Genomic DNA, 10,914 nt, shown 5'->3' on the forward strand with positions numbered 1-10,914 from the left:
GCCTAGGAAACTGACATTCAAGTCACTCAGCCTCACACTATATGCTCCTTCACAATTAAACAGATTGTTTAACAGTTAAACAGTCCCTCCCCTGCCCAAGAGACTGAGAAACTTTTCAAGGGTCCTGACTAGACTTCCCCATCCTCAAGCAGTATCAGTGAGAGATGCCTTCCTGGCGACTGGGAAGGCCAGGAAAGCTCACCAAGCTCATAGGGATACTATGAGATCTCATATTCTTCTTTAGCGTTAGTTTCAACATAAATACGGAGACTTACAACAAAGCAACAGACAAAGCCGTTGTGTGGCCCGTCAGGCTCCAGGGCAAAGGATAAGCAGAAGACGAGGAACGAGCAAGAGACCCAGGAGAGGACAGCTGGCGTTGGTCCGAGGAAGAGAGAACCGCCCACTGCCACACACTTTTGTATTCCGCGGACCGGAAGTCGGGGTGCCGGGCCACGCCGGCTTCCGGCGTCACTTCCGCCAGGACTTCCTACTGAGAACATGGCAGCTCGCATAGGTGTCCGCTGCTTGACCCGAGTGAGGCCCGGGGTCGGGTCGGGCCGGGGGCGTGCGAGGGAGCGGCGGGTTTGTACCGGGTTCACTGCAGTGTTCGGGGTCTGGGACTCGCATACCCGACCTCACGGGCGTGTGCGTCTGTGTCGCAGGCGCTGGTCGCCGCCCCGAACCCCGGGGCATGGAGGAGTCTGTGTACCTCGGCCGTGGCGCACGCCGCCCCGCGGAGCCAGGTAAGGGCAGGTTCGACTCCGGTCCGCCCACTCCCCTGTCCCCTCATTCCCTCTCCCTGGGAATCTGTGCTCCCGCCCCAGCTCTAGCTCTGATGGCACCGCTTCCAGGCTGAGGACACGAGGGTGGAGGGAGCCTTTCCAGTGACTATGCTCCCAGGAGACGGCGTGGGGCCTGAACTGATGCACGCTGTCAAGGAGGTGTTCAAGGTGAGTGCCCTGGGGGGATCAGCCAGCCGGACTCTGGGGTGGGTTGGAAAGTCCGGATTTAGTCGATCCTGACCCAGAGATTTTTGGGACGTGCCCCTGAAGGCTGCCTCTGTCCCAGTGGAGTTCCAGGAGCATCACCTGAGCGAGGTGCAGAATATGGCATCTGAGGAGAAGCTGGAGCAGGTGTTGAGTTCCATGAAGGAGAACAAGGTGGCCATCATTGGTATGTGTGTCCCCTTGCTACTCCACCCGTGTGCCCTTTAAAATCACATGAGCAAATGTTCTTTAAGCTTCTTTCCGCACATACTAACACATTACGTCCCCCAAGCTCCCATCACTATTTTGTGGCCATTTGTTTCTTCTGTTAACTCAGGAGTTGAGAGATCACGTGAGCTGTCTCGGCAGGAAGGCTTTAAGGGTTTGAAGTCTGTTGGGGCTACATCATGGGTCATCAAATCTTGTTAATTGTGTTTCTAGAATGCCACTTGTAGCTGCCTCTTTTCTTCTGTCTTCCCCTTTGCTTCTCTGCTTTAATCTCATTAGATTTTTTTTTGCGGTGGGGGGGGGCTTCCTGTTCTGCCCCTACAATCCATCTTCTGCATCTTTTCTTTTGGAAAGACAATCATGATTTTGTCAGGCCCAGCCTTAGCATAGGAAAGTAAGTTCTTCATAAGCTGACTCTCAGCTCTTCGGCTTTTATTTCCCTAACACTTGTTCTGTGCTTTGGTCACATTGGACCGTTAGTTTCCAGATACATGTACTATCTTGACTTACGTCTGCCCAGAATGTTCTTCCTTTGATGCTACATGTTAGACCAGTTCTCAGTTACTGTATTATAGTTTCCTAGGGCTGCTGTACAAATTACCTCAAAGCTAGTGGCCTGAAATAACAAATCTGTTCTCACAGTTCTGGAGGCCAGAATCCCAAAATTAAGGTGTTGGAAGGGCTTCCTCTGAAGGCTTAAGGGAGAATGCTTCCTGGCTTCTACCATCTACTGGTGGCTGCTGGTGTTCCTTGGTGTTCCTTGGCTCGTAGATGCAACAATCTGCAACAATCTCTACAATCTCTGCCTCAGTCTTCATATGGCTTTTCCGCTCTGTGTCTGTGTATCTGTTTCTCTTTCTTTTCCTGTAGAAGGACTTGTCATTGGATTTAGGGCCCACCCTAATTCAAGATGATTTCATTTCAAGATCCTTAATTATGTCTACAAACACTCTTTTCCCAAATAAGGTCACATTTACAGGTTCTGGGGGTTAGGGCATGGACGCAGCATTTTGGGGTCACTAGTCAACGTACTGTACTCACTTGACCTAAGGCTTGGCCAAAATGCCCGCTGTCGTGTGTCATTTCGTGATGTGACCGGAGGGAATTTCTGTTCTGGGCTCCTATGCACGGCGTTAATACCTCGCCCATGGTATTTATCATGTATTTCATATTATTTGTCTTCCCCGATGTGTTGTTTGCCCCTTGAAGACAGGAATTGTGTATTGTGTTTTTTGGTTGATATCCCTAGTGCCTGACGTGTGGTCAATATTCAGTAAGTATTGGTTGAAAAAAATGTCAAGTAGGTAGTCATAGAAACATCAAGAAAGGCCATAGATCTCTTAGCATTGTTTCTCAGCCTATTAAACCCAGGCTCTTTGATCACACGAAAACATTTTCTGTCCTTTTAGATCATTTTGAAGTTTCAACGTAAATTAAATATGGTGGCTAAAAATAAAACACTGGTTTTAACTGCATTTTTCTTTGCCTCCAGAGGCACTTAAAAGTCACAGGTTTGGGAGTGGGAGATGAGAGTCTGGGTTACATCATGTTACTGAGAGGATCAGACACTGATCTGGGTTCCCTTGGGCTTGGCCTGTGCCCGACCCTGACCCCTTTGTTTATGCAGGAAAGATCCATACCCCGATGGAGTATAAGGGGGAGCTAGCCTCCTACGATATGCGGCTGAGGTAGGTGGTGGGGGCCATGGGTCAGAGGAGTCCTGGAACACCAGGCATGGTGCTCATGGCTCTGCCCCACCCCCAGGCGTAAGTTGGACTTGTTTGCCAATGTCGTCCATGTGAAATCACTTCCTGGGTACAAGACTCGACACAACAATCTAGATCTGGTGATCATTCGAGAGCAGACAGAAGGGGAATACAGCTCATTGGAACATGAGGTGAGGCCCTAGAAACTGGGGAGGCCAGGGGTGAAGGTGGGAGAACGGCATAGCTCCTTCCCTTCTTTCCAGGGTCACCAGCCTGCTTCTCTCTTCTTACCCAGAGTGCAAGGGGTGTGATTGAGTGCTTGAAGATTGTCACTCGAACCAAATCTCAGCGGATTGCAAAATTTGCCTTTGACTATGCCACCAAGAAGGGGCGGGGCAAGGTCACGGCTGTCCACAAGGCCAACATCATGTGAGGGACATGGCTTTGCATGGGGTAGGCTCCTGGGAAGGTAGCCCTTTGCACTCTCTTGACTGAATTTGTTCCCTTTGGCCCACGGACAGGAAACTTGGGGATGGGTTGTTCCTGCAATGCTGTGAGGAAGTTGCTGAATTGTACCCCAAAATCAAGTTTGAGACAATGATCATAGACAATTGCTGCATGCAGGTAGTGTCCTCCCCATGTCTCTGCTCTCATGGTGTCAGGGATGGGCAAGGAAGCAGAACTAACTTCTCTTGTACATGCCCACATTTTGCCTCCTAGCTGGTCCAGAATCCTTACCAGTTTGATGTGCTGGTGATGCCCAATCTCTACGGGAACATTATTGACAATCTGGCTGCTGGCTTGGTTGGGGGAGCTGGTGTGGTCCCCGGTGAGAGCTATAGTGCAGAGTATGCAGTCTTTGAGACGGTGAGTGAGGTCCCCTCTCCCCCCGGCCCTCTCTGCATGCCTGTCTTCTGACTTGAGGTCCCTTGATAGCTACCTCCAAATGTGTCCCCCTCCCCCATGTCTTTTCTCAGTGTCCCTGGCCCGATCTCTCTTCCCGAATGCCCTTCCCTGCCCCCAGCCTCTGCATAATGTCTGCCCCCAGTGACTCTAGTGTGCCCTCTCTTCACAGGGGGCCCGGCACCCATTTGCCCAGGCAGTGGGTAGGAACATAGCCAACCCCACAGCCATGCTGCTTTCAGCTTCCAACATGCTGCGGCATCTCAAGTAGGTATCTCAAGTAGGTCATGGTGGGCTGGGGCTGGAGGCGGGGTGTTTTAAGGGGGAGCACAGCTGAGGAAATTGGGAATGATGTGGGGAGAATCTCAGTTCCTTCCTGTCCACATTTGACAGTCTCGAGTATCACTCCAACATGATTGCAGATGCGGTGAAGAAGGTGATCAAAGTTGGCAAGGTGAGTTAGAAAGGCTGTGGGTTTCAGGGCCTTGGCACTCCTCTTTGGGGAACTGAATTGGGGCCTCCTTTCCTCCAGGTCCCCAGAACATCTTCTCTCTGATCTTCCCCTGTGGCTCTCAGGGCTGTTCTTCACCTCCCTTCTCCTGGCTGTTTCATCCTCTGGCTCTCATTTGCCTCTTGGTTCCCGTCTGCTATTCCCTCTTTCCTGCTCCATCCATTGGCTCTTTTATGGCCATCTTAATGCAGCACTTGGGGCTCTTTTTCTGGGGAGAGCGCACGGGACATGGAGGAGTAGAGGGAGATAGCAGGCAGGACGCGGCACAGGTGTCACCTTCTCCACACCTGGGAGCCCATCCTCGTCTGCGTTCCCTGGCCTCCTCTCCTCCCACCTGGTCTGATTTCCTCCAAGGCATCCTCATCCTGTCTGATTTGCATTTCCCATCTCACTTCATGCTCAGCCTCCCTCCCATCCTGCCCAGGCCACAGCATAGCTCTGAGAGTGGTTCTGACCCTCAGCTGGGAGCAGATGGGCCCACGCTCTCGCATACCCGGCCACCTCCTTGCGACTCTGCTGCATTGCGTCTTCTTCCTGGCCTTGCCATCCTTTCTTGGATTCCATTTCCATCACATTGCCCTATCCCCCCTTCATGGGCTCTCTTCTCTTCTTCCCCACGGCTCTTGCCGGTGGTGGCTGTAGGTGCGGACTCGAGACATGGGCGGCTACAGCACCACAACCGACTTCATCAAGTCTGTCATCGGCCACCTGCACCCCCATGGGGGCTAGGCCCCTTTAGTCCCTCCAACCTCACAAGGACCATACTACCTACACCTCCCTTCAGTACAGTGGACCAGAGAAGAGTTCTTAAACCTTTAGACCATAATCATCTGGGCAGAGCCTAGGTTGTCCTGGGGCTGGCTTCCTTAGGGAATGGTGTTATCAGGTGGGGGTGGGGGGTGGGGGAGAGGTTAGGGATGGGGCCTCGGCCACAGGGATGATGGCAGTTCTCCCCTACAGGTTCGAACTTCTGACATGGGTGGCTATGCCACCTGCCAAGACTTCACTGAGGCGGTCATTGGTGCTCTGCCTCAATAGGTCCCACCCATGCCCATGTAAGGTGTCAAATAAAACACATATATATTGACTCTTGTGAAGTTGTTTTTATTGGGATATAAGGGATGGGCTGGGAAAGGTCATGTGGGTTATGCCCCCCACCAGGTAAACGTCCATTCTAATCTTCCTGGGATAGCTTCTGGAGCTTTTTCTTTTTCTTGGAACTGCTGCTCTTGCCGCCAGCAGCCTCTTCAGGTCCACTGCTGAGTGGCTCCTCCTTCGAAGAGAATTTCCTCTTTTTCTTGGGGATGCTCCTATTTGCTGCCTCTTCAGCATCAGTAACTGGTTCCTCTTTGGGGGCAGATTTCTTCCTCTTGGGAAGACTTACATTGGCAGCTCTCTCTTCAAGATCACTACTAACCAGCTCCTCCTTGGAAAAAGATTTCTTTTTCTTGGGTTTGGAGACAGGGACAGATGGGTCTTCCATTCCATTCTCCTGTGGAATCTCCTGGGCCTTTTGCTTTTTCTTCTTTTTGGGTCTTTCACTTATCTCCTAAAGAATGAAATGGGCATGAAACCCTCATCCATTGTATGAACACACACACACCTCTATTAAAATTCTAGCAACTAAGTAGTTGGGGCTGAAAGCAGTAGAAATGATGTGAAAATTGCCCAGTGTTTCTGGGATGGTTTTTAACACACTGGAAATCCACCCCAAAGGTGACTCCCACTTAGAAAGGGAGAATGTGTTATCTAAGCCTATGAAATAGCTTATAGAGACCCCACAATAGAACCATCATGCCATGTTGCAAAGGGGACCCTGAGAAACTACTTGACAAACTGGGCACTCCATGAAAATCCAAGGGAATGGGGGAGAACCCCGAGGTAGCATCATGGAGACCTCCCTGCCCCAAGCCCCACTAGGAAACGCCACCGCCTCCGGACACAGGCTGAGAACGCGCAGAACAGGGATTTACACTACCCCCGGTTGAGGACTCCTGGGAGGCAGCCAAGGACAGAACACTTGCCCAGGGACCCGGTGTGCTACAACCAGCTCTCTGAGCTCCTGAGCCAGTTCTCTCAGCACCTATCTCCTTCCTATAGAATCAAGAGGTAGTTGAGATGTTTCAGGTCCTTATTTCAGTCCAAAAGCCTGGACTCAAGACCATGGCTTGAGGTAGCACATCCTTTGTTCTGCTGCTGAGAATCCTACATCCAGGGTCTTCACCCTGGGCCAACAGCTGGTCTGCCTACTGACCTCACACTCCTCCGGGGTACTACTGCTGTTTTCTGAAGATGCGAGGGCCAGGGCAGCCAGCCGTTTCTTCTCCTTCTTCAAGCGTTTCTTCTCCTGCTTCTCCAGCTTCCTAGCCATCTCAGCAGCCGCTTCCTCTGCCTGGCCAAAGAAAGGTGCTCAAGAGGCCCTGAAGACTTCAGGCTGTCCAGCCCTCCCTTCTGGCTTCATCGGATCAGGCTCATTAAATCAGTTTTTCACCTCCATTCTACAGGGTCAGGCTAAGCCAGTTCATCACCTCCAACAGCCAGCTCTGGTCCTCCCCCCACCCAGCAAAGCCCCAACTGACCTGAACCATTGCCTCCTTCATGACATCCAGATTCTTTCGTGGAATCTCTCCGGTCTCGTAGAAGGACAGCCGCTCCTCAACTTGCTCTCGAAGCTTCTCCCCAAATACACTTGTGGGTACCTCTAGATGTGTGTGTGTATGTGTGGATAAACAAAGCCTGTCAGGCCCTCCAGGGCCAGCTACTCCCCAGCCCGTTTTCCCTCTACCCTCAGCTTCACTCAGACCCAAAGTATCAACACTCACTAGGTGAACTGCTGTTGACGAAAAATACTGCCATCATTGTAGAAGCTGCTAGGTAGTTAGCCTTCCCTCCCCCCCGAGCCCCTTTCTCCTCCAAGCCCCCCCCCACCCATACCAGAGAAGCAATCAATTCGTGAGGCAATACTGCATTTGTTTGCCAGGTAGCGGGAGATGCGGCCTTTGTTCTTGGCAGCTGCTCGGCCAATGAAGGTGGAGTGGAAAATGAGTCCATATTTTGGGGTGTTACCCCTTGTCTTCAGGGCTCTGGGAGAAGAATATTTAGTGGGGAGTTTTAAGATCAGAAATTTCAACCCTACTAGCCAAGGCAGCTCCTCCCCTCCCCTGTACCCTCTGTCCAGAGTGAGCCGCAGGCTGCTGACCCCACCTCATGCCAACCCACAGCTCCCAGAGGCAGAGGGAAGGCATCCAATGTCGCTGACCTGGAAATCTGGTCCCTTTGCTGGGCCCTGGGAATCACTCAGACACCAGGACTGGCCATCACCCCCATAGCAGAGGTCTGTACGGGTCAGGGAGCCCTGGTCAGCCATCACTGTGATCCCCAAACAAGCAGTGGGCACCAGAAGTGGCACCTGAGTGTGGGCAGGTGCCCTCACTGGTACCTGAACAGGGCCTTTTCAGCCCCCAGGATCTGCACTGTGGACGCTGGATACTTGGCCAGGTTGGTGAGGCTCCCAGCATGAGCAATGAGACGCGCACCTACCTGGAAAAGGATTCAAGGCATTGGAGAAGCTGCAACTGCCCATCTACCAACTGCACAATTCTGCTGCACCCCATCAAGTACAAGTGGGGAAGTGGGTCAGGAAATACAGCAGTATGGACCTATGCTGTCACACGCCTTAGCCCCGTTTGGTGTCCCCCATGACGCACCGCTTCCCCAATTAGGGCCGAGAGGCTGGGGGCTACTTGGCTCATCTTGGACCGCAGGTATGTATGCAGGCTCTGGCGGTAGTCCGACAAAGACACCACACGGCTGGAGAAGCTCTCGATGTTTATCAAGTCAATGGCCGATATGTCCATGCCTAAGGGACACCCAGTGTGAATGCAGGGCCAGATAGTCACAGCCCCAAACTGTCTTGGCCACTAGGCTGTACTGACCCATGGAGGATCGCGAGGCATCCAGAATAGCCTTAGCCTTGGCCCCATCCATCGTCAGCTCTTCCAGCTTCTCCAGCTTTTCTTCATTCAGCTCCCTTCGGTTTCCAATGAACTGAGCAAGGCGGCAGTAAGTAGCATTGTCGTTGATGATCTTCACCAGCTCAGGAAAGTGATACCCATACCACTCCCTGCAAAGAGCCACCATCACTCCCTGCCCAGTGGCTAGGTCTCAAAGCTACAGCCTCAGCCCTCTCCGTATCTATTCTTTGCCCAGAGAAAAGGGATCAAGTCCAATTCAAAACCTCAACTCCATGTCCCCCCATTCACAATACAGACCAGGCAAAGAGCCTGGGCTGGGGTGTATATGGGTGGATTTACTCTACCTCCTCTTTCTGTACAGTCAGTGTAAGAACACAGCCTGTGGTAAGCACTGGGAGGCTTGGCCCCACCCCACATTGTTCTACCCACAGGAGCTAGTCCTGATTTCAGCATTCAAAATTCGCTAAACCACAGGCCAAAGACCCCATTCTCAGGGGTCACTTGGGCACTTTACCTGACACGCATGGAGAAAGTATTGATGTCCTTATCCAGCTGGTCCAGGAGGCTGATGGACTGGATAATCATATTGTCCACCCGGTTCACATTAAATTTAACTTTGGCACGAGAATAGCTGTGTCCCAGCCCCAACTGGGCTTTACAAGCAGACAGATCAGTCAGACCCTTCACCAGGTTGTGGAAGTGCAGACGAACCCCTGGAGGAGGGCAAGACAGTGAGCAAGAGAAGGCTCTAAACCAGCTCCGGCACCCATGGGTTGCTTCCCAGAAGTGACCTTAAGCACCCTGATTAAATTTCCAGATCCCCCGTCAAAGATGTCAAGACTGTTAATAGATGGTCCCACCTCGCAGGATCTCAGCTATCACGCCTCCAGTCTGGCAGTTGTACCCTAACTCCTCTTGTATAGCAGCACCGATCTTAGGGTCTCCAACCCCCAGGAGGACTTTCTTCTTTTTGGATGGCAGGTGAGTCTCCAAGAGCAGGCGGAGGTCCTCATGAACAACACCTCAAGGCAAAGAACAGAGCTCCCACTAACATGCTGAAGAATGCTTAAATCATAAAAGGGATCTGTCCCCTTAACCGCTGATTACATGACAAACTGATCCCACATTGGTCCCACAGAGCATGCTAAGATGGCATGCCTACATCCTTCCTTGCTTCAGGCTTCGCTCAGCGACATGGAGACATCAGTGATTGCACTCAGGGGATTGACAGACTCAAGTCATCACTGCAAAGCCTGCATCAACCAAGGAAGGAACAGGACTCTGGTCCAACAGCACATGTGTGAAGTACAGAATTGAAACCTTAAACATACCCAGGAGCACTATGGAGACAAGTATTTAGTATTTGATTTACACGTCCTGGGGCCAAACCTTTTTCCTTGGCTCTTCTGTATCAAAATTGCCTTTTCCAATTAACTTCAACAATGACCAAAGAACCACCTACCAAATTGCACTTAAGAATCATCTACCACCCACAAAGCCTAAGTCCTGGATTGTGCACTTTAAACATGTATATACCATATTCCCCAGACCTTGGGCTCTGTTTTAAACCACATCCTGTACACACCAAATACTGCCCAACACGTACCTGACTTACAACAAATTAGCCAAGGAAAGGACAATGCAATCACAACCCCCCCCCCCCCAGAGGATAAGATCAGCAACAACCAAACCTCCGCTCATCTCCCTAAAATACTCGGTTGTGGCCGACTCACCTTCGGACACAGCGTTGGCATTTTCCAAGGCAACCTGGGACGAGGCAAAGGGACAAAAGGCCACGAGACGAACGATGTTGTGGAACTTGCCCAGGTTGAGCACGCACTCCTCTACCTTGGAGGAGAACAGAGCATGAGTGGTTTTCTTCCCTCGCTCTTGCCTCTAGGGCGCAGTAAAGCAGCGGTTCCCAGCCCTGGTCGTAGGTGAGAACCAACCGCACGCTTCATAAATGAGCCGATTATAGACAGGCCCTAAATCCTGGTCGGCTTCATCGTACGGAGAGGAGTCCGGGGGGCTTACTTCTAAATGCTCCCGACGCGACTCTAGTCACGAACGCGGGTAAGGACCCCCCCGGCTCTGGAGCTTTCGGGCCCAGCGCACCCCCCAGTGCGCGGCCGGCCACGTGGGAGCGCGCGGTGCATGCTGGGGCCCCGGGGCCCGAGGGGCTGCGGCGCAGCCGGCCAGCCCACCGCCGCCTTCACCCACCTGCGGCAGCAGCAAGCTGATCTCCTCCACCTCCTTCAGCGCCAGCAGCGCGTAGCCGACCGCGTGCTCGAACAGCACGTGCAGCAGCACCTGGAAGAGAGCCGGGCGCAAGCATCAGCGCCGTCCCCGCGTTCGCCCGCCCCGGCTCCCAGGGCAGGCTCTGGCCCCGGCCCCAACCCCGGCCAGGGCTCCCGCCCGCACTCAGGCCCAAACCTCGGCCTTCATCCCACCCGCAACCACTCCTCACCATGGCGTCCGCTCCTGACCCGGCTCGCAATGCGGCGAGCGGGCTCTGGCGCGCGGAACCGGGCTCCGGAGGCCACGCCCCCCGCGCCGCCGGCCAATCAGAGGCCGGGGACGATACCTTTGCGGGCCTCCGGAGG

At 52.8% G+C, this 10,914-nt stretch overlaps 2 protein-coding genes and 5 non-coding genes across 10 annotated transcripts; 1 reads left to right on the plus strand and 6 right to left on the minus strand.

The window, feature by feature from the left end:
* The first annotated feature begins 457 nt into the window (after positions 1-457).
* On the plus strand, positions 458-5,424 carry IDH3B (isocitrate dehydrogenase (NAD(+)) 3 non-catalytic subunit beta). 3 transcript variants are annotated; one of them, XR_010405798.1, is made up of 13 exons: positions 458-537; positions 666-746; positions 855-953; positions 1,056-1,176; positions 2,845-2,905; positions 2,982-3,114; positions 3,219-3,352; positions 3,445-3,547; positions 3,644-3,790; positions 3,999-4,093; positions 4,220-4,280; positions 4,980-5,182; positions 5,298-5,424. XR_010405798.1 is itself a non-coding variant. In XM_045885527.2 (12 exons), exons 1-12 carry the CDS (start codon positions 502-504, stop codon positions 5,064-5,066), a joined length of 1,158 nt encoding a protein of 385 aa, XP_045741483.1. In that variant the 5' UTR covers positions 458-501; the 3' UTR covers positions 5,067-5,424. The 3 variants fall into 3 exon arrangements, 2 of the variants coding, with proteins under 2 accessions (XP_045741483.1, XP_045741484.1); XM_045885527.2 differs by having other exon boundaries at positions 4,980-5,424; XM_045885528.2 differs by lacking the exon at positions 4,980-5,182.
* Positions 5,421-10,832, minus strand: NOP56 (NOP56 ribonucleoprotein). Of its 2 annotated transcripts, XM_045885526.3 has the most exons (12): positions 10,779-10,832; positions 10,532-10,621; positions 10,045-10,159; positions 9,172-9,333; positions 8,826-9,024; positions 8,273-8,460; positions 8,045-8,196; positions 7,777-7,877; positions 7,272-7,420; positions 6,917-7,038; positions 6,592-6,729; positions 5,421-5,886 (listed from the first exon to the last, which is right to left on the minus strand). In XM_045885526.3, the coding sequence occupies exons 1-12, from the start codon at positions 10,779-10,781 to the stop codon at positions 5,512-5,514; spliced, it is 1,794 nt and encodes a 597-aa protein (XP_045741482.1). In that variant the 5' UTR covers positions 10,782-10,832; the 3' UTR covers positions 5,421-5,511. The 2 variants fall into 2 exon arrangements, with proteins under 2 accessions (XP_045741482.1, XP_064428990.1); XM_064572920.1 differs by lacking the exon at positions 6,592-6,729.
* On the minus strand, positions 6,800-6,870 carry LOC123852207 (small nucleolar RNA SNORD57). The gene has a single exon (XR_006792815.1). It is a non-coding gene; the product is annotated as a small nucleolar RNA SNORD57 (small nucleolar RNA).
* Positions 7,131-7,201, minus strand: LOC123852208 (small nucleolar RNA SNORD56). Its single transcript, XR_006792816.1, has one exon. It is a non-coding gene; the product is annotated as a small nucleolar RNA SNORD56 (small nucleolar RNA).
* Positions 7,629-7,714, minus strand: LOC123852228 (small nucleolar RNA SNORD86). The gene has a single exon (XR_006792835.1). It is a non-coding gene; the product is annotated as a small nucleolar RNA SNORD86 (small nucleolar RNA).
* On the minus strand, positions 8,582-8,712 carry LOC123852221 (small nucleolar RNA SNORA51). The gene has a single exon (XR_006792828.1). It is a non-coding gene; the product is annotated as a small nucleolar RNA SNORA51 (small nucleolar RNA).
* On the minus strand, positions 9,494-9,561 carry LOC123852230 (small nucleolar RNA SNORD110). Its single transcript, XR_006792837.1, has one exon. It is a non-coding gene; the product is annotated as a small nucleolar RNA SNORD110 (small nucleolar RNA).
* Positions 10,833-10,914: the final 82 nt, after the last annotated feature.

The sequence above is a fragment of the Mirounga angustirostris genome, unplaced genomic scaffold (genome assembly GCF_029215605.1).
Source record: "Mirounga angustirostris isolate CCGP_5_RB_7025 unplaced genomic scaffold, mMirAng1.0.hap1 SCAF_10, whole genome shotgun sequence".
NCBI lineage: Eukaryota > Metazoa > Chordata > Mammalia > Carnivora > Phocidae > Mirounga > Mirounga angustirostris.